At 37.2% G+C, this 22,738-nt stretch overlaps 1 protein-coding gene across 2 annotated transcripts; it reads right to left on the bottom strand.

Moving 5' to 3' along the window:
* Window positions 1-307: 307 nt before the first annotated feature.
* LOC107791190 (bifunctional 3-dehydroquinate dehydratase/shikimate dehydrogenase, chloroplastic) lies at window positions 308-21,987 on the bottom strand. Of its 2 annotated transcripts, none has more exons than XM_075257201.1 (11): window positions 21,713-21,987; window positions 21,217-21,455; window positions 19,063-19,168; window positions 18,322-18,549; window positions 4,146-4,492; window positions 3,783-3,846; window positions 3,534-3,639; window positions 3,308-3,445; window positions 3,030-3,178; window positions 888-1,050; window positions 308-786 (listed from the first exon to the last, which is right to left on the bottom strand). In XM_075257201.1, exons 1-11 carry the CDS (start codon window positions 21,719-21,721, stop codon window positions 746-748), a joined length of 1,590 nt encoding a protein of 529 aa, XP_075113302.1. In that variant the 5' UTR covers window positions 21,722-21,987; the 3' UTR covers window positions 308-745. The 2 variants fall into 2 exon arrangements, with proteins under 2 accessions (XP_075113302.1, XP_075113303.1); XM_075257202.1 differs by having other exon boundaries at window positions 18,331-18,549; window positions 21,713-21,983.
* Window positions 21,988-22,738: the final 751 nt, after the last annotated feature.

The following is a 22,738-nucleotide window of genomic DNA, read 5'->3' as shown; positions in this document are numbered from 1 at the left end:
ATTTATAAATATAACATATTTTTAAAAATTGTATAAATGTACTATGGGGTTAGTTTAGTTTCGGTTTGACTTTTGTTAATTAAAATCAAACCAAACCACAATCGAGTTTTTTTCCTGGTTTGGTGCAGTTTATCGGTTTTCTTTGTACACTCCTACTTAAAACATGGCAAATGGCCCGGCTAAGCCTGGAAATGGACCAACCCAACCTGGAAAAGTGGGACCGGCACGCAGACGGGGACCTGGATTGGCTAAAACTCAAACATGCAGTAGACCACGCTTGCTACTAAAAAGTTCAAATAAATCAAAGTTGCATTCCCAAGACAATGAACTCAAGTAAAAAAATGTTTTGATGTGATACAAATCATACAATAATGTGACAAGATTTAATAATAATGATAATCAAGAGGAATTCCAAGTATGGGGTCACAATGAGAAACACTGATACATCTGTGTTTAATGAAAGCACAATTAGAGATACCATAGTTGTCAAAGAATGAAGTGCTACAAGAGTCTAATATAAGCCAGAATGATGACGATTGTCCACTGGTATGTCTGACTGCCTTTTCTGAACATCCTCAAGAATTTGTTTTGGTGAAAATCACGATTTACCTGGAACGAATTAATTCTTCCGAAGCACAAATGGTAGGGCAGAGGAATCTAAGACCATTGCTATCACACAACTATGTAGGATTTAGGAGGAAAAGTAACTAGCAGGCCGCATTGAAAAGGGAAAGAGACCTTGCTCTCAATATCCAGCCATAATTTTCTTGAAAAGTTCCTTTGGAGCTGGAGTTTCAAGAGAAGAATCACCACACGAAAAGGATAATCAGTGCTAGTGTTATGCCATGACCACACAAGTTGAGGAATGAATTTTTCTTAAAAATTACCTGGCAACCCTGTAAATCTCTCATATTGTTCATATGCCTGGCCGATAAACATTTCAACTCCTGTTACAATTTTTACTCCACTCTCGTGAGCTTCCCGCAAGAGTCTAGTGATTTTGGGCGTATAAACAGCATCAAATACAAGTGAGTAGTACCTCAAAGCTTCCTGTAATTTGGAAGCAGTTCATAGAAATTTAAACAACGTTTTATCAGTCCAAATAGCATGTAGGAGCGTGAAGCAAAAAATATACGTCTATTTGAATAATAAGAAGAATCTTAGATGAGAGGAACCGGTTTCAGGAATAGTGATGTAAATTGACATTAAACCTACACAAGGTCACATACAGAAAACGGACACCCCAGTATAGAATGTAGCTGAAAAGTTCCATTAGCAAAGAGGAGGCACATTTTGAAGTTAGCACTGAAGAATATCTTATGGGAAGCTAACTGTCATTGAGATGCTCAAGAATGTGGTACACGTCTGTTTAACATTTTTTATCCTCCTTATAGCTGTTGATGCTAAGTTCAAGTTACCAGAAAGATATCTTGCTCATGTTTAAATAGACATCAATAATAGTTTCTCATTTGATCCGCTTCACTTTTCAAAATCATAAAATTGCAGTTATATCCAAAACCTGAGTGGCTAGCGTGCAGCTAAGTTCATGCCCAGAGTTACGTTTTACTATCCACAAGTAGAAGATGTAAGGAGTTTAACAAGAGCTTCTTGTGAATCAAGATTGGATGACAGTGTGTGTGCATGTATTGGTTAAGAAGATTGGCTAACAGTATACTAGTCTTTATGTTATTGGCTGCAAGCCTGCAACGACCTAGCAACATGGAGATTTATTCTTTTCGCCACAAATTCTCTGCCCCCGACCATATGTTCTATCAATTTCATGGGCTTTTCTGCTGAAAATAGTGTATCCAGCTTCCTCGGGACCAAAGTTAGTTCTTTCTGACCCACAGAAATGTCGAACTTAAGCATGCATTTTGTCTGCCTTATAGCAAATAAAGCATGACTTATTTGCTGCAGTTGAAATGCCAGTTATCAGCCCACATCTTATATCAAACCCGTCAACAACACCCTACTTCAACAGCAGCAGCATTAGAACCACTTAACAATGAGTAAAGCTCAGATTGAAAGCAGCAGGCCATGATCTTGAAGTGGTTTCTTATAACCACTTCCATTTCTGACAGAACAGGTCTTATCCCGTTATTATTCAAATGGAACAAATCACCAAAATATTCCTTACATAGACCAGATATTCTGTTTAAACCACTCATGGCATGCCATTCCTCGAAGAACCGAAGAACAGAGGAGGATGTTTGAGATTGTGAGCCATGACAAGGTACATAATTTTTTTTATAAGGACAACAGAAAAGGGTCAAAACTACCCCTATCGTTTGATATTGTGCCGTTAGCCGGAGGGGTAAATTTAAGCCCAAAGTTAATGTTGTGTGTGTTTATGGACCAAAAGGTGGACGGAGGGTAATTTTAAACCATTTACAAAACGATAGAGTTAGTTTTGAACCTTTTCCGTAAGGACAATAAAGGTATATATTTAGAGACATCATATGTTGACTAGGCAGGTTTGAAAGGCCTGCAATTGGGTTCTTTAACTTAAAGAAGGTTGATATCAATCTATATGGGAATTAGGATTACACACACATTATGGTCCAGAACATATATACACTTTCCTCAAGCTTCTTAATTTCTTTATGATCAAAACCAAAGAACAACTCATATTCTGTTGCTACTTTTGTGAGAAAGATATAAGCAACAAATATAGTTACCAAACATAGACTTCTTTACAAAGATACTTCAGGTTTATGAACCCTCTGAGCCAATATTGAACCCTCTGAGAAAACAGTGAAACACATGAAGCAATTCTTGAATGCTGGGTATGAGCTAATTGAGGGAAAAAGAAAATAAGAAAAAAAAAAGGGATCTCCACCGACCCCCCAAACAAAATGAAATTAAAAAACTCTGTCCCGTTCTAATTTATAAAGCTTGTATTTTTAATACTGAACCCTCTTTGTTTACCCATACTGTGCATGATATTAACGATGCAGCTGTTCAACTAATAAGACATGGATTCAATAATAAGTTGTTCTATCTAAGACAAGTAATGCAAGGACGCAAACCTTAAAGATTGGTGTATCATCAACCTTTGGTTGCATGCCAATGGAGGTGGTATTTGCAAGAATCATGTCATTTTCTGGATGGAAATTGCTAAGCTCGTCAAGAGACAAAGCCTGACCTCCAACTACATCAGCAAGTTCTCTCGCTCGTTCTTCAAGTAATCAGACAGCACATAAATACAAAGTAACATAGTCAACCTCCAAATCAATACCAGAGTAAAGGGACTAAGCAATGATAATAAGAACTTCAGCAATTGTCATTAGCTACACGGAATTACTACCATAGGTACGGTTAGCAATCACCACCCGAGCCCCCTTTTCCTTTGCACCATAAGCAAGTGCCTTGCCAGCGCCACCAGCACCAATGACCACAAATAATTTACCAGCTAAGGGAGACCCAGACATACTAGGCTGTGAGCCTGTCCAAGGAAATAACAAAGCTCAAACATTAAGAAGCTCTAACTTCGGAAAAGGATGTTTGTTTGTAGCTGATAAAATGATTCTGACCTTGCAACGCTTCTTCAATGGCGGAGATTGCACCCACATAGTCTGTATTGCAACCAAACAACTTCCCATCAGGTCGCCTTACGACACAATTGACAGCCCCTATTAACTGCAGAATAATTGAGAACCAAGTAATTGCATGTGATATGACAAATCATCAGAATATTTTGTAATATTGACCCCTGTAAAAATACAAACAAATAAAAGAAACAACAGCTGAAAGGCATTACAAAATCATGTTATAACTAATACCTTAGCGGTAGGATCAACTTCATCACAGCAGTCAACAATGGCTTCCTTGTGAGGAATTGTACAGCTGCACAACATAAAGTTGCATAACTACTTCTAAACATGTATATGAATTATATTTATTAGGCAAGGCCGACACACACACAAATTTGGAAAAACACAAGGATGACCTACGGAAAAAACAAATAAACAGAAAGCAAAACATAAAAGAAAAATCTAGTACGTTCAACCCCATGAGATATGGTATATACATGTACATATACATGATACTTTCTAAGCTGTGAGAAAGGGGTAATTTGGCATGACTACCCTGATGAAATTAAAAGACATCTGTGTAAAATACCAGTTTCTGTTTTGAGAGCAAACCTGAAGCCAGCAAAATCTAAAGATGAGTAAGTCCGAAAGAAATTTGCAACATCATCAACCAGCAAAGGCATATAAACACCATTAAACCCAACTGATCTGAAAGCTTCATTATACAATAAAGGTGATTTGCTATGGCTAACAGGCTTCCCGATAATGCCAAATATTCTGGTATCTGGTCCCAACTGTCTGAAATTGTATATATTCAAAAGATCTTTAATTGTTGGTTGCCCAGGAGCCGAAACCTTTCCCACTTCAAGAGTACCAAATGTGAGGTATCCACCAAATTTTGGACAAAGTATTCGAGACATCAAACCCTTCTCTCCCATGACCATGGCTATTATTGGTACCTATTTGAACAAAGTGCAAAAAATGCATTAACGTTTAATCATGAGAAGCATCTCAGAATGCAAGCAAGCTCATGTTAGATCTAATTTTAATGATGCAAATAATATATCTGTGCAGGAAATCAATTACAGAAGAACAAGGAATCAAGGAGCTACTACAAGATTATTGAAGTCAATCTGGATGCTTTAAGGAAAGAAATCAATCGACAAAGATTGCGAATCAGTCAGCAAAGATTACGGACAGCTGCGATGGAAAGAATCAAGCAAGCCTAAACTTAAGGCATTAATCAAGGCCAGCACATTCAAATCTGGGAGATTGAAGCAGTCAAACAACATCGAAGATTCTGTAAGAAGAGTAGCTTGAGCGGCTAATTTCGGAAGGACCAACAATCAAGGAGCAAACCCTAATCATTAACAACTGTAGAAGGAAAGCTGTAAATTTCCTCCCATCAAGGAAGAGCAACGGCAGGCAATCTTATTCTTGGAAAGAATCAATCTCTTTCCAAGGATCAAATCTCTTGGGTTGTCAAGTCAGCAAACGGTCTTCACCAAAGTATTTATACTCAGCATCAAGCCTTAGACAAATATACTTTGATCGAACCAAAAATCCTCTCTTTATTCTACTGCAAACAAACATTGTAGTTCTCTAAGATCTCCTGTGTAACAAGTCAAAGAAAAAAGGAGAGTACAACACGGGTGAGGCATTGTATCAAAAAAGACGAGTGTTATAGGAACTGAGCTATCACGTCATTTCCATTGTACTCGGAGAAACGCATTTACTAAAGAGAAATCCCTTGCAACCCAAGGAGACTGGACAAGGATTCACATTGAATCCGAACCAGTATAAAATTCCGGTGTCTTTAATTCCTGCATTTACTTTCTGTGTTTTATATTCTGCTACTATAACTGTTAGGTTATTGCATCTAGTCGACTAATTGACAAACCAGTCAACTAATAGAGATTAAGGTTAAAAATATACAATTCACCCCCTTCCCCCTTCTTGTACTTTCAATTGGTATCAGAACAAGGCTCACATTCTACTTTTTGCTTAACAGCTTTTGAGAAAAGATCATGGTAAATCAAGTTATCATAGGAGCTCTCTTTCAGGAAGGAACTTCACAAGTTAGACCACCACACCTCAATGGACAACATTTTTCTCATTGGAAAGTGCGTATGGAGATCTTTGCCAAGGCTTATGACGTTAAAGTTTGGAGAGTCGTCAAAAAGGGGAACTATCCCTTACCAGTTGCTACTCCACCACTTGTTGATCCTGAAGATATAGATTCATATACAAAAGAGCAAATGGAAGTGGTACAAGTTAACAATAAAGCGAGAAATCTGCTTCACAATGCTATAAGTGGTGAAGAATATGAAAAAATCTCTAGCTGTGACACAGCCAAAGAAATGTTGGACAAGCTTGAGGTTACATACGAAGGAACCAACAAAGTAAAGGAAACACATATTAACGTGTTGGTTCATGATTACGAACTCTTCTCAATGAAAGAAGGAGAATCTATTGAATAGATGTTTGCCAGATTCAACAAAATAATTAGCGATCTAAAGGCATTTGGCAAGCCATATACTAGTGGTGATCAAGTTAGAAAAATTCTCAGAAGTCTGCCAACCACTTGGCAGACCAAAGTAGTCACACTGGAATCTCAGGATCTAAACAAATTATCATATGATGAACTACGAGGAGAACTCAAAGCCTTTGAAAAGACGCATCTCAAGAAGACTAGTCAAGAAGAAAAAAAGAAAATAGTTGCATTCAAGGCTTCAACTGAAATAGCTGAAAACGAAATTGATGATGATCCTGAAGCTCTACAAGAAGAGATTGCTATGCTATCGAGAAACATGGATGGCTTAATGACAAGATTCAGAAATACAAAGAAAGGGAGAATTCCACCAAGACGATCCAGGCAATACAACGAACAAGACAAGAATGATGGAAAATGCTATAAGTGTGGAAGATTTTGACACATTCAAGCTGAGTGCCGAGAACTAAAAAGAAAAAACTCTAGAGGCTTTAACAAAAACAAATCTTTTGGAAGCTGGAGTGATGAGGACAGTTCAAACCACGAAGAGATAGCAAATCTTTACTTCATGACGATTCTAGAAAACGAAATGAACAAATCCTCAGGATGCTGGACAGATGAGGACACTTCAGATGATGAAAATGAAAACTGTTTCATGGCACGAGGTGAAACAAGTGAGGTAAGATCTTATAACTGTGAAAGATGCAATGAATTGCAGGATATTCTTGATTTAACTTTGAAAGAGTCTCAAAAAATGATGAATGAGCTTAAGAGACTAAATAAAGAGGTTAAAGACTGGAAATTCAAACATGAAGTATGTGAAATTGAAAAGGAAGTACTTCAAGAAGAGTTTGAGGAATTGCAAATGCAACTTAATGGCATGTGCAAATCCACCAGTCACAGTTCTGTCAGGTCAAACCAGACGACTTACAAGTCAACTGGAAAAGGACCAGCCAGAACAAAGTCCACTAGTACTAACACTAATGAAAGACCTAATGGTGGGTCAGAAGTTACGTGTCACTACTGTAACAAAAGTGGGCACAAATATTCTTTTTGTCGCTTTCGTAAAGCAAACGTTTCAGGATGGGTTTGGAAACCAAAAAACAATTCTTAATCTAGCAATACTAACCCTCCAGGACCCAAGCAAGCTTGGGTACCTAAAAGAAAGTAATCATTTTGTTTTGTAGGAACACCACAGAATAAGCCGCAAAGGAAAATGGTATCTAGACAGTGCATGTTCCAGTCATATGACAGGCGACAAAAACCTGTTCAAAGAAGTTACAAAAATTGATGGAGAAAGCATTAAGTTTGGGGATGACTCAAAAGGTAAAATAATCGGTACTGGAACAATTCCCTTCAATAACAACTGTGACATCACTGAAGTTTATCTCGTCGATGGACTCAACTACAACCTCCTGAGCATAAGTCAACTATGCGACTCAGGATATGAGGTAAATTTAACAAAACAGGTTGTGCTATTGAAGACAAATCAGGTAAAATAGTCCTTCCTGGAAAAAGATATGGAAATGTTTATATCCTTGATGGTTTTGAAAAGATAGATGGTCATATTTGCTTAACGTCTATGTCTGATGATCCACGGTTATGGCATAGGAAACTTGGTCATGCTAGCATGCATTTAATAGAAAAATTGTCCAAACATGTGTTAGTTGTTAGCCTACCCAAACTAAATTTTTCTAGAACCCATATCTGTGATGCATGTCAAATTGGTAAGCAGACCAAAAACTCTTTCAAAAATAAAGATATTGTATCTACTTCTAAACCTTTGCAATTGCTTCATATTTGGGCCTACTAGAACTGCAAGTATAGGAGGAAAGAGATGTGCTTTTGTTATTGTTGATGATTATTCACATTTCAATTGGGTAATTTTCTTATCTCATAAGGATGAAGCATTAAGAAATTTTGAAGTTTTCTGCAAAAAAGGTTGAAAGAGAAAAGGAATATCTGATCTCAACAATTCAGAGTGATCATGGAAGAAAATTTGAAAGTAGAGCATTTGAAAATTTCTGTAATGATCAGGGATACACTCATAATTTCTCTGCACCACGATCACCACAACAGAATGGGGTTGTAGAAAGAAAAAACAGAACCCTCCAAGATATGGCAAGAACCATGTTACTAGATCATTCACTGCCAAATCATTTTTGGGCAGAAGGTGTAAGTACAGCATGTCATATTCTCAACCGATGTCTCATAAGGCCCATTCTGAAGAAGACTCCCTATGAATTATGGAAAGGTAAACGTCCCAATATCAGTTACTTTCATCCCTTCGGAAGTAAGTGTTTTATTCACAATAACGGTAAGGACAACCTTGGAAAATTCGATCCAAGAAGTGATGAAGGTATTTTTCTGGGTTACTCATTAAATAGTAGATCTTTTAGAGTCTATAATAAACTCACATTATATGTGGAAGAATTTGTACATGTTATATTCGATGAAAATAATCCCTTCGTCGAGAAAGGAATTACTGCAGGTGATGAAGATCAAGCTCAAGAAATTCAGGAAACAAGCAAATCTCAAGAGTCAACAGATATATCTGTTACGATAGAGTCAACTAATGAAATCAATAGTAGTGTACCAGATAGTGCTGTATGGTGGGCCGGGCTGGGACCGGGACCGGACCGGACCCGCGGTCCTAACGGGCTAAACGGGCCTGGTGGGCCGGTCCTTAATGGTGCAAAAAGCCCGGGGCGGGCCGGGTATGATAAAATAGCCCACGAGCCCGGGACCGGCTGGCGGGCCTGGGCCGGTCTTACCGGGCCTAACGGGTATTTCAAAAATTAAAAAAGTAGTCGTTGGGCTGCAATTTTGACCATTTGGAACTTTCAGAAATAGTCATTTGGCCCCCACACTTTATATAATTACACTTTTTCTCAATTCTCAACTATAAATACTCCCTCATTCTTTCATTTTTACTCACCAATTCATCAATCTCTCTACTATAATTGCTTATTTTATTGTTGAAATTTCGTGAAAAATTGTGAAGTTGGTGAATTGAAGTATTCAAGTCTTCAACGATTTTCAATTTTCAAGAAGTTGTTCGGCAATTCGGTAAACGTGTTCCAACTCTTAAGTTTTAATATTATAGTTTTGTTAGTTTTATTTAGTATAATTATAATTAATATGGCATTTTCTTTGAAAAATATTTTTGGTGGTAAGGGTAAAGCTAAAACTGGTGAAAGTAGTGGCCAACCTACTACCCTTCCCCCGGCTCCCCGACCCAGACCTGGTAGACGTCCTGCTGCTCCTATTATTCTTGATAATGATAACCCCTGTTTTCAATTTTCCGATAGTCAATTTTGCCATAATGTTGCACCAAGTGAAAATTTAGATGATGAAACTATGAATGCTCTTTATCCTAATGAAACTATCTTTGAAAATGAGGATGAAGATGAAACCCAACCGGATTTAGATGATACACCTACTAGTCCTGTTAATAACCCAACTGATGTACCGCCCGACCCACCTGTAGAAACCCCTAGTTTTAATAGACAACCTCCTAAACGCCAAGAAACATCATTAGTTTGGAATTTTTTTACTCAAGTAAGAGAACAAAATAAGGCTAAGTGTAAAACATGTGGGAAATTACTGGCGCATAAATATACTGGAGACCGTAGCGGCACGAGTAGTTTGACTAGGCACATAAAAACACACCCTAGAGATAAAGTTAGATATTTACAAATGAAAGCGCAGCTAAAGGGAACACATGTAGATTCTGATGTTAACCCTAGTACAGGTTCAAATCTAGTTCAACCAGGAATTAACACTGTGACCGGAGGTATTTTATATTACGATCCAAATAGAGATCGTGAAGAATTAGCAAAGATGGTTACCGTTATGTGCTTACCCTATTCTTTTCCTTCTAATCCTAATTGGGTGCATTATATTAGAAGAGTTTTTAATCCTACTTATAAAGGTTGGCCTCGCGCAACAGTTAAGAGCGATATTTATAAATATAAACATGAATATGAACAATATTTGCGGTATTTATTTACTCATATAACTAATCGGATTTCTATTACTACTGATATTGGTAGAAGTGGTAATGATTGTGATTATCTAACTGTTACAAGTCATTGGATAGATGAGGAGTGGACAATGTAAAAATGCATTATTGCGTATAGAATAATTAATTCATGTCACACAGGTAAGTTTATAGCTAACACTGTTGCAGATATTTGTAGATATTTTTGCTTTAGAGATAAAATAATGGCAATTTCTATGGATAATGCTGCTAGTAACACTAGTGTTATAGGCATACTTACAACAACACTAAATCCTGCATTTAGGAATATATTCCATGTTAGATGTATTTGTCATATTTATCATTTAATTGTCGGTGATGGTATGCGAATTTTAAATTTAGAAATTGAAAAGGTTAGAATGGCTCTTAATTGGCTTTTTTATTCAAACCGTAGAAGTAGACTTAGAGAATATTTTAAAAAATGTGATGAATATGGCCTTAGAGAAAGAAAGGTTCCTAAAGCTTGCCCGACTAGATGGAATTGTATGTACGAAAGTTTAGTAGTTGCATATGAATATAGAAACCCCAATTAATGCAACGTTTAATGCTCGGGTAGGTGGTGAGGATGATGATGAAATGTTTACTACTCAAGATTGGACGAATGTTAAAATTCTTATAGATTTTTTAGAACATTTTCAAATTGGTACAAATGCATTTTCTGGGCAATATTATCCTACTATTTCAAACTGTTTAGTTTATATTGCAGCACTATGTGATTTGTTTGTTGAATTTTCGGAGGGTGTGAAAATTTATCAACTTGCTATAAATGAAATGAAAGAAAAGTTTAAAAAATATTTTTTCCCTATCCCTCCTATTTATGGTGTTGCTGCAATGTTAAATCCTACAATGAAATTAGGAGGTCCTCATTTTTGGTACTCAAATATTTTTAAGGCTTTAGATCTTTCAAGTGAGGAATTTGCTACACTTGCAGATGCAAAAGCCTCAATTAAAATCAATGCTCAAACAATTTATAATGATTATCAACTTGCCTTAGAGCATGCTAGGCCAAATGTTCCAACCCCTACTTCGTCTAGTTCGCAATCGTCTAAAAGAGTTGCGGGTTTAAAAGCACTTAAATCTTGGACGGAGTTCAGGAGTTCTCAAGGTGATAATTATGATGAAACTTCACATCTAAATGAGCTTCAAGTTTATTTGTCGCAGGGACTTGAAAAGGAGAATCCAGACGGCACTTTTGATCTTTTGGAATGGTGGAAGGCAAGGGAAAAACATTTTCCGATTCTTGCAAGGATGGTTCGGGATATTTTATCTATTCAAGCTTCAACTGTTGCATCAGAGAGCGCTTTCAGTCAAGCAAGACTTCAAATAGGTGATCATAAAGCGTCAATGAGGGAGAGCTTGGAAAAATCTGTACTGTTCAGAGATTGGATCCGCTCGGAAAGAAGAAACTTTGGAATTGCGGAATCACAACCGGCGATAGATGAAGCTTATGAAGAAATGGAGGAACTTGCGGAGGATGCTGCTTCGCCCGGAAGTGGTGATGAACAAGCTTCTTTTCCACCACCACCAACGCAACCTCCTCCGAACCTTGAAGGATTTATGAAATTTGTTAGGGATACAATGTAGATTATGGTGTAACTTGTACTTTGGCATATCTTCTTTTAGTTTTTTTCCCTTTTAATGGTGGTATTAGTACCTTGTTGTGCTCATTCCATTGGGGGGAGGAAGACTAAGAAAGATATGTCATTTTTGGTAATAAAAATTATAAGACATGCCCTTGAATATCTTTTTGCAATATTTTTTTGTCTTTAACTTGCAATTATTTATAAGCTATAATATATATACATAACATACAATATATACTACAAGAAAATATATAAAGGTAATATATATACATAACATAACATACTATATATATATCTATACTACAAAACATTATAAGAAATTATATTTGAAAATATATATACATAACATACTATATATAGTATACTACACTAGTATACTATATATATATATTATATATACTATACTAGTATACTATATATACTACAAAACAAGATTTTTCAAAATTCAAAATGAGGGCCCCACCCCCAATGACCACCAACTGCCATATTGCACAAATAGCCGGGGTTTTTTTCAATTTACAAAACTAACCTTCTCTAACACTATAAATACCCCCCTCCCTCTTCTTCATTTCAATACTCATTTCTCAATCTAAATTTCTCTCAATCTCTCAATCTCCAATTTTCAAGACTTCAAGTCTCAATCTTAATTTTCAAGTTACATCATGTCTCGTTCGGAAAGAGTGCGCTTATTTGTTTCGCACTACTATGAAGTGCTTGAAGAAAATGAAGAAGGCCAAATATTAGAGTGCAAGAACTGTGGAAGAGTCTTAAATTTTCGTTCAGGGTGTACCACAGGCATTTTAAGGAGGTATATAACGTATTGTGTTGGTGGTATTTATCCGCAAATTCGTCTTTAAGATTTTTCAACAATGTGTTATTTTAAAATTATTAGACGTATTTATGCTTCATGTTGTACTTTCTTATTAATTTATTATGCATGGCAATTTAGTTTTACTATTGTTTTGTTATTTTACTTTTTCATCAAGCACTTTAATAATTAGATTTCTACATATATACTACATATATATTTTTTATATAGCCATGATATGGTTTACAAGAAATTGCCTTAAACAAAAAAAATTTAAAAAAAAAGCCCGGAAATAAAAAAGCCCGTTAGGCCCGCTAAGTCCACGAGCCCGACCCGTTTAGCCCAGGACCATATGGGCCTAGGCCCGTCACGGGCTGGTTCCACCCGTTGAGCCCACGAAGTCCGGGACCGTGAGGCCCGGGACCGCCAGAGCCCAGGCTCGCTAAGCCCAGACCCGTTAAGCCCGGCCCATTTAGGCCCGGGCCTGGCCCAGAATACAGCATTAGTACCAGATCATCCAATCGAGTCGACTACTAATGTAGTGCGTCCAAATGAATGGAGAAGCGAGCTTGAATATCCTCAAAAATTCATCATAGGGAATCCAAATGAAGGAATGAAAACCAGAGGAGCTCTCAAAAAGAAAGCAAATGTTGCATTAATCTCTCAGGTTGAACCAAAGAAGATAGAGGAAGCTCTAAAAGATTCAAGTTGGGTTCAAGCAATGCAGGAAGAGTTAGATCAGTTCGGTAAAAATCAGGTGTAGAATCTGATACCCAAGCCTGAAAATATTTCTGTAATCGGAACAAAATGGGTCTTCAAAAACAAATTGAACGAGGATGGAAAGGTCGTAAGGAATAAAGCCAGACTAGTTGCCCAGGGATATTCACAACAGGAAGGAGTCGACTATGACGAAACATTCGCTCCAGTAGCTCGCTTGGAATCCATACGAATTCTTTTGGCATACGCATCATTTAAAGGATTTAGGTTGTTTCAGATGGATGTCAAAAGTGCCTTTTTGAACAGATTTATTGAGGAAGAAGTATACGTGAAACAACCGCCTGCGTTTGTAGATTCAAAGTTTCCCTACCATGTATACAAGCTCACTAAGGCACTATATGGACTGAAGCAAGCTCCACGTGTTTGGTATGATAGACTTAGTTCTTTTCTTGTTGATCATGGCTTCACAAGAGGTAAAGTAGACACTACCTTGTTTATTAAAAGATCATCAGAATGTAATCTCATTATTCAGATTTATGTTGATGATATTATATTTGGTAGCGCTAACCCTCTTATGTGCAAGGAATTTTCAAATCTTATGCAAAGCGAATTCGAAATGAGCATGATGGGAGAGCTAACATTCTTCCTTGGACTCCAAATTCAACAATCTGAAGAAGGAACCTTTATATGTCAGACCAAATACACAAAGGAACTTATTCAAAAATTTGGCATGAGCAATGCAAAATCCATTGGCACACCAATGAGTCCTTCAACAAATCTAGACAAAGATGAACAGGGAATCCCTGTTGATGAAACTAAATATCGTGGAATGATTGGATCATTACTGTATCTGACGGCAAGTCGACCAGATATTATGTTTAGTGTGTGTAAATGTGCCAGGTTTCAGTCAGCTCCTAAGGAATCTCATCTGACTGCAGTGAAGAGAATCATTCGATATCTCATTGGGATTGTATCTCATGGACTATGGTATCCTCGCTCTAACTCTTTTAAATTAGAAAATTTTTCAGATGATAACCTTGTAGGTGATAAGGAAGATAGAAAAAGCACAAGTGGTACATGTCAATTACTTGGAAAGGCATTGATATCCTGGAATAGTAAAAAACAAGCATCAGTTGCATTATCTACTACTGAAGCTGAATACATTGCCATTGGACAATGCTACGCACAATTACTGTGGATGTCCCATCAACTGGGTGACTATGAACTTTCTTTTAAACCTATACAAATTTTTTGTGATAATTCAAGTGTTATTTGTCTTTCAAAAAATCTCATCAAGCATCACTTTATTAGAGATCATGTTCTTAAGGGAGACATAGTAATATCTTTTGTTGGAACTACTGATCAGTTAGCAGATATTTTTACTAAGCCATTATTAGAGGATAGCTTTTGTGCTTTAAGAAAATTACTTGGTATTACTTGCTTAACTAATAACCTATAGGACCTATGTGTACTGCAGATACTTTTACAGGTGTAATGATTGTCCTTTACTCATGCATTAATTACGCCTCCGTTTTTCCCTCTCTTTTTTCTTCTTTCACATCAGTTCGGCGTTCAAAGTTGGAAAGCCAATCATCGCGTCCCTTCAACTGACGCCTTTTCCTTTTCTGTACTCAACCGTCAGAAGTTTCTCTTCTTAAGGCGGAGAACCCCTTTCAGTCACTTTCATCTCTATCATCTAGAAAACCCTTCTCCAAAGCTCCGATCAAACCACTTTCCTTCAATGGCCAAACAACCCAGGAATCCCTCTGCTTCCACCAGAAAAAGTACTCGCTCCAAAGCAAAAACCCCTTCTATGCCCCCAGAACAAGTAGACCTAGGGTCCGACCACTATGAGGGTTTCGTCTCTTCACAGGGAGATTTCTCTGATCATTCTCAAAACTTAGGAGAAAAAGCCCTAGGAAAACGACCCATGGAAGACCCCCCCTGTTTCCTCTACCCCAAAGAAATCCAAGATTGATCTTTCTAGCTCTCTAGAATATGACCTAAATTTCTGGGATTCTCCAAATAGGGATTTCTTCGTTACTCTGAAGGACAAGCCCGTTGTTCATGGAAGGGTAGTCGACCTTGACGACATGGAAGCCCTCAATTGTAAAGTCAAAAACCTCTTTGTTCATCAAGGGTGGGCTAAGTTCCTCTCTATTCCTCCGCCTAAGGTCTATGAACCCCTGGTAAAGATGTTTTATGCTAATCTCCGTTCCAGTAAACCTGACAGGTCGGAATCCTTAGTGTTAGGTAAGCGCATTGTTCTTGATTGTGCCCTGTTTGATTCGCTCTTTCAGTGTCGATGTTCTGGTTTTCCTATGCTTTTCAAAAACACCTGGCCCGATGATTTTGAAATTTTTTTTGACCAAGCCAAACAGTGTATTGCTGAGTATCCCTCTGACTCCCTTCCCAACCAGTTAGGTCCCAATGATGTTAGTTTCGAAACTCGAGTTCTAGCCCACATTGTAGCAACTACTCTGCTTCCCCGCACTGGTTCCTTTTCAACCTTCTCTCAAAGAGACACTTTCTTAGTATACTACCTTGTGACCAAACTCAAAATCAAGTTATCCTCCTGAGTCATTAATTTCATGATTGAAAGTGCTGAAGATCCCACTAGTCTACCCTATGGCATGGTCATCACTCACATTCTGGAAGCGCATCAAATTTCCCTATCCAACTATCCCAGTCAAACAACATCGAAGATTCTGTAAGAAGAGTAGCTTGAGCGGCTAATTTCGGAAGGACCAACAATCAAGGAGCAAACCCTAATCATTAACAACTGTAGAAGGAAAGCTGTAAATTTCCTCCCATCAAGGAAGAGCAACGGCAGGCAATCTTATTCTTGGAAAGAATCAATCTCTTTCCAAGGATCAAATCTCTTGGGTTGTCAAGTCTCGTCAGCAAACGGTCTTCACCAAAGTATTTATACTCAGCATCAAGCCTTAGACAAATATACTTTGATCGAACCAAAAATCCTCTCTTTATTCTACTGCAAACAAACATTGTAGTTCTCTAAGATCTGTTGTGTAACAAGTCAGAGAAAAAAAGAGAATACAACACATTGTATCAAAAGAGACGAGTGTTATAGGAATTGAGCTATCACGTCATTTCCATTGTACTCGGAGAAACGTATTTTCTAAAGAGAAATCCCTTGCAACCCAAGGGGACTAGACTAGGATTCACATTGAATCCGAACCAGTATAAAATTCCGGTGTCTTTAATTCCTGCACTTACTTTCTGTGTTTTATATTTTGCTATTATAACCGTTAGGTTATTGCATCTAGTCAACTAATTGGAGAAACTAATGTATGATGATTTCATTCTTACATTCCAAAGTATGGAAAAACAAAGGAGGTCCACCTTTTATCTCAAATCTAAGCTTTTCAATCTTATTTAGTTCTGAACTAGATCCCGCTTTATCCATTAGGGGGTAAAAGACGACTAGCTTGCCACCACAATATCATTCAAATGAAAAACATACACTATGAATTTCTAAACCAAGCCTCGAAGCTGGACAGTGATTGCAACCAAAAAGAAATCATACACTATGAATTGCTAAACCAAGCCTCGAAGCCGGACAGTGACTGCACCCATTTCATGAGGAGTTACACAATTTTTTTCCCTTTTTAATAACGGTGGTGATCGTGCCAACTTATTCGAACCTCGACTATTCCACCGGGTATGTACCTCCCACCAGCACAAGTACCGAGTAACTTTGTCCACCAAGGCTAAGACAAATGGCTAGAAACCTAGAATTTTGGTGACCGCTGGGATTTGAACCTTGGTCTCTAAGGTATGTATGTACACACTTCATTGGCCACGAGGCCACACCTCTGGGTGCATGATGAGTTACACGTGTGTAATACTAACAATCAATTTTAACCTATTTTCATGTCCATATCTTTATAGATCCAGGCTCAAAATCCAGGAACTTTAAAAAATGATACAAAGATATCTTTATATCTTTATTGGGTGGTTAGGTTCCTGGAGTGTGCATACAATACTTGAACCTAGGTTCGTGTAATTTTCTGCACCAAACTGGAGGGTGGACTACTGGTCCCTGCTTGGTACACTTTTTTTCCTCGTGGCTTATCTAAAGGATTACTTCTTGTCCAATCCATAAGGACAAACAACCCCTTGAATGTAGCCTCCTGACAAGGCATAAATCCTTTTACCTATTGCTTTATTGCCATCCCAACTGCCCCCCCCCCCCCCGGAAAAAAAGAGGCTCCACACGATGAATAAATGTTTCCTTTAACCCTTTCTCGTCCACCAAACGCCTACCCCCTAGCGCCCCATCCAGTGACCCCTTCCTCCATGTCAACTTTCCTTTATGCCTGGCTAATTTGCAAAATGGACCATCATCGACAATCGATGGTCATCCGCCCCTCTTATACCCCACTTCCAACTTCCGTGGTCCAAAAATATATTAATGGAATATTTTGTAAATTAAATAGAATTCTTTTCAAATGAAGGGATTATTTTTATATTCAATAGCAGGGTTGCGAGTGTCAGTCTCACAATATTAAGTCCCTAGAGCGGTCCATCCTATTGGGTCTCACCAAATAAAATCCTTCAGCCTTCACTAGAATCCAACGATGTTATAACCCATCATCCACAAATCACCTTATTTCAGCCCAACAACATATAAACAACCTCATCACTTGACATACCGTAAGGCCCCTTAATTGACAAGTGATATCAGATGTCATTCACTTGAGAAAATGTCTCAAAGGCATCGATACATACAACAATATTGATTCCACTATCTACCTTTGAGTTCTTCTTGCAATGGGAAAAATCATCAGATAATTAAGACATTTCATAAACCCCCACCTTTTTCAGGGAGAGAGAGGGAGAGGGAAAGAAAGACAGTTGATTGTGGAATCTATTCTCAATGTCTTTGTCCCTCTCATTGCCCTTAACATATATCTAGGTTAGTAATGTAAACCCGGTCAGAAGTTTATCCAACTATACCTAACTTATTGGTGTGTATGGCCTAATACAAATCTACAAGAGGTAGCCAGCTTCTAGATTCAAACTATTATTATCACGCACCAAATCCAGCTCTGGAGAAACCATGATTTATCACCAAACAAATTTGAAAGCAAGTTATGGCTTGAAAAACTTGCTATACTACTTACGCCGCTTACTTGAGAATGTACAGTAATTTGGAATACACGTGCAACATCCATGATATCCAGTGCAGTTGTTGCAAACTTCACAATGTCAGCTCCAGATGCCTGTATTCTTGCTACTAGATTGCCGAGCTCCTCAGATGATGGTGTATTATCATAGTTGTGAGAAGAAACAATAACTTTGCATTTTGCTGATTTATTTCCATGTAGAGCAGTATTGAACTCGTCAATAGCCTAAAGGAGTGGGAGAAAAAGAAACAAAAAGCATAAGGAAAGCAGCAATTATTATTTATTGATCAAGTGTCCGTTAAAGCAAAAAGGAAGAAGCAATGAAGACTAAAAATACAAAGAATGTCAACTTAAAGCTAAGCAAAGGTTTAGATATCATATATTTAACATTTATATATAATAACCAACAGGAAGTGATCCTTAATTTGCAAAATTGATCAATGTTCCTTCATGCAAGATGCATCACAGGCCACACATTTCAACAAAGACATTCAAAGTCTCAAACAAAGCTGCACACCAATTAAGATGCTTTAAATTTTCTACTATTTAAGCCAAGTTTCTGGAGATACGAACTCAGGTAACCAGATTGATTGGCCTTGCATTCTTATTCTTCTGCTTTAACTGAACTCACATTTGAGGACAATTAGCAGCAGCTACCCAGGGACAGGCCATCATTTTATATTCTATTTTATTTTCTGGGATAAGGTGGGAAGGGCCATTTTGTTTTAGAATCAATACCTTTAGCTCAACATCAATGTAATCAGCTCCCAACTCCATTGCTACTCGAAGTGCATCCAGTCGACTCACTTCATCACCAGCATACTGACCCCCTTCCCAAGTGGGCCTAGAAATGTGGGCAACATAGAAAAATTTTAGAATGCACTTTTCAATGTCTAGAAGTAATAGAAACATTATTTGAAATGTAATAAGAGGAGAACTATAAATCAGGAAGTAGAGCTATAATTATAAAAATAAATTGTAATTATATGTCCCTTCCCCTGACCCAACATATAGCGAGAGCTTAGAGCGTTTGACTGCCCTTTATGGTAAAAGAACAAATATTTGTTATCACTTGTTTGCAACAGCTGCGAAAAATTCTATTATAAGTTTGAACTCAGAGCTAGTCAAGCACAGAATATCTTGCATGAAGACATAGAAGTGTAAGGTCGAAACTGTTTGATAGTGATTACACCAAAAAGCAGCACATGCTTATACTGTTTGTGTTATTGAAGTGTGGTTCACAAATTTCCATGTGAAAACATACATCATAAAACTGAAGAAGCACAGGTTGTTGACGAACAAGAATATCAATAAAAATAAAGAAAATGGCTCATTTAAATTATACTAAGCCAGAAAGAAAAATTAATATCTTTCTGAGTTCATGCAATTGGTGTTCTGGAAAAGCCAGTGATGAGAAAGTCAACTGGTCAAAACTTACATAGAAAAGATCCTAGTGCCATTAATGTCTTCCCGAGTGCACGGACAAATTAGATAAAGTAGCAAGCAACCATACCCCTCTGCCTTTAGGATGGTCTAAGCTAGATTTTAGTGCTCCTTATGCGTGTATCTACAGGATATGTCAGATATTACATTGCTAATACTTACCCCCTGCCTCACACCAAAAATATAGCTGCAAATTGAAGAACATACAGTGCACTAATCAAAAGTGAAGAGGGATCAACCAGGGGAAAGTATTTTCATTATTTTTCATCCTAATTTTAAGGCAAAGCTTGCAAGTGGGGGCTGGTTCTGCGCTCTAATTTGTTGCAATTCAAACTGATGACAAGTTTTAATTGAAAGAAAAGAGATCGCATCTTTTTTTTTCTTGGATAACCGAGAAATCCTCGAGGGCCCGTGGCGCACGGTTCAAAGCTCAGTAGACACTAAGCCCCCTCCCCAGCCCTTATCCACTTAAATACCAGGCTTTTGTTTGTGGCAGAGTTCAAACCCGTGACATGCACCTAACCTGCACATCATGAATTGTGCTCTTACCACTAGCCCAAAGCCCTGGGAGCAAAGATTGCATCTTAACAAATAGGGATGTAACCTTCCATAGCAACAGATAAAAAATATACATTTTCAGTATGAATTTGAACAGAAAAAGGCTTCAAAACAAACTGGAGGATGGAATGTTATAAAACTTCATTGTAAAAATTGGCTAGAGATTCGGTGGAGATTCGACATATCAGTCAATTTCTCTTTTAAACCGATGCATTACACTTCTTTATGACTACAAAATTTTGAAGCTATAGCATTTCTTCCAGCCAAAAGCTGACTACACTTGGCTAATCTTATCAACCTAAGCAGAGGTCATGCTTAAGGCCATTTCATTAAGGATCAGAGCATAATCAGGTAAGTCTCTTGTTCAGTTCCAGAGTCCTTTTCTCTCGATACGGTAAACCCCCGCCCCCCCCAAACCCCCCAAAAGAAACTCTCCTCGGAATGGGGCGAGAATGGTTTTTCCTCCTTGTCCCCTTGGTGACTCAAACTCTCCACCTCATGATTGGAGCCTTGGAGGTGGAGAACCTTCTCCACTAGCCTATACCTCCCTTATCAAATCAAAAGTTTGCTACTGTATGCTACATATCTCTCCCCCACTCATTTTCAATTTTTCTGTTTCAGCTTGCAGTAAGAAGTCCTGAATCCTTAAAATTAATATTGCTCAAGCTTATTCTCCTAGTTATTTTTGGATTTCCAAGCAAATCAAGAGAAGAAGATAGAATCTTAATCATCACTATTCAGCTTCCAGCTATCACAAACAAAAAAGAACTACACACACGCACGCACACACACAAAGGAACAAACTTTAGCAACCCAATTCAGATATGACATTCACTAGTGTAAAAAGATAATAAAGAGACAAACTTTGGAGCTTAAATTTGGAATTAAAACCTGTAAGTGAAAAGGGTAGGCAAAGGGGACTGTTTGATAATAGTATCGATATCTGATTGAGGATTAAAGCTTTTCAAGCTATCCAATCGAACTTCCACAAGATCAGCACCACTAATTTTAGCCTTTTGCATTAGATTCAACATTTGATCCACTGTGTCTGCCATGATTGGTGCACAAATTAGTGTTTGGTTCCTCCTCATTGCCTCCCCCTCCATCTTCCTCACCCCTGAATCCACTACCTGAAAAAATAACTCAACACCAACAATTCAAGAATCTCAAAAAGAGAATTTCAACATAAAAAAATGTTCTTTTTTTTTCCTCGCCAAAAGTATAAAGGCAATGTGGGTTGGTACAAGTCTAACTAAGTTAGGTGACTGAAGGAAGGTAATCCAATTTCAAATTCTTTATTCCCCTTTTCTTTCCATTTTTTTGAAAGACCAATTTTAAAGGAAATTCAAAAATAAAGGAAGTTGTTAAAGAAAAATGAAGGACTCACCAACTCCATTAGCAACCAACTTGTAGAGCACAAAAATGGAAAGTGTGGACTCAGCAGCCAGCTTGAAAAAGTCAAGTGACAGAGGTATATCGATATATACAAGTGGAGAAAAGAGAAAGAAAAGAAGAAAAAAAAAAATATATATATATATATATATATATAGAAAGGGATGAAGTAGATGTAATGTGTGGTTTTTCTTTAGCTTTATATGATTATCGTGGGGATAACTGTAGAGGGTTGGTGAGGGATGAAAGGCTACTACTCTACTCTTCTATTTTTTTCTTTTTCCCATTTTTATGATTATTATATATATGACCATAAATAATCTCCTTGTCTATTACTATTTGAGAGTTGAGACCATTTAATTGAACACAAAGAGTATTTGGTAAAATTAATCTGATTATTTTGAGAAATATTTTTATTTAGATGAAATTTCAAAAAAAATACTTCTAAATAGTAGCAATTTGTAAATTACTTGAGAAACATTTTTGTCAGCATTTAGAAGCCGTTGGCGTTTGACCAATCCTCACCGAAGTACTTTTATACAAATGTGAAAAATTTATTTAAAATGGATAAATAATTTGAATTATTTATTATGAGATGCTTTAATTAAGTTCTAAATATCATATTAACTAAAATTAAAATTACAAATTAGAGAGAAGGGCATGTTTATGATACTTTGATCGTGAATGTGAGATCCATAATGCGTAAGTTTTTTTTTTTCCAATATGTTGGGATAGTTTAGTAAATATAAATTTTTGTAGATGGTAAAAATTTAAAAATTAATTTTGCTTCGGGTTTTCTTTTACATAAAATATAGCTTCCGCATAATTTTAGTTACAGATTTGGCCAAATATCTTGAATTCTCCAAAGTAAATAATATAGCTTTTTTGGGTAATAAAAGACTTTAAGTGAATAAGAATGGGAGAATTACACAAAAATACAGTCCAGCTATATACATTGCAGCAGAATAACCCAGTTACAACTTTATAAATAGGAAACTATATTACTCTCAATGTTTAAGGT

This window comes from Nicotiana tabacum, chromosome 7, assembly GCF_000715075.1.
Source record: "Nicotiana tabacum cultivar K326 chromosome 7, ASM71507v2, whole genome shotgun sequence".
NCBI classification, from domain to species: domain Eukaryota; kingdom Viridiplantae; phylum Streptophyta; class Magnoliopsida; order Solanales; family Solanaceae; genus Nicotiana; species Nicotiana tabacum.
The sequence above is the reverse complement of the archived record's forward strand: the minus strand, read 5'-3'. Positions and strand labels throughout refer to the sequence as shown.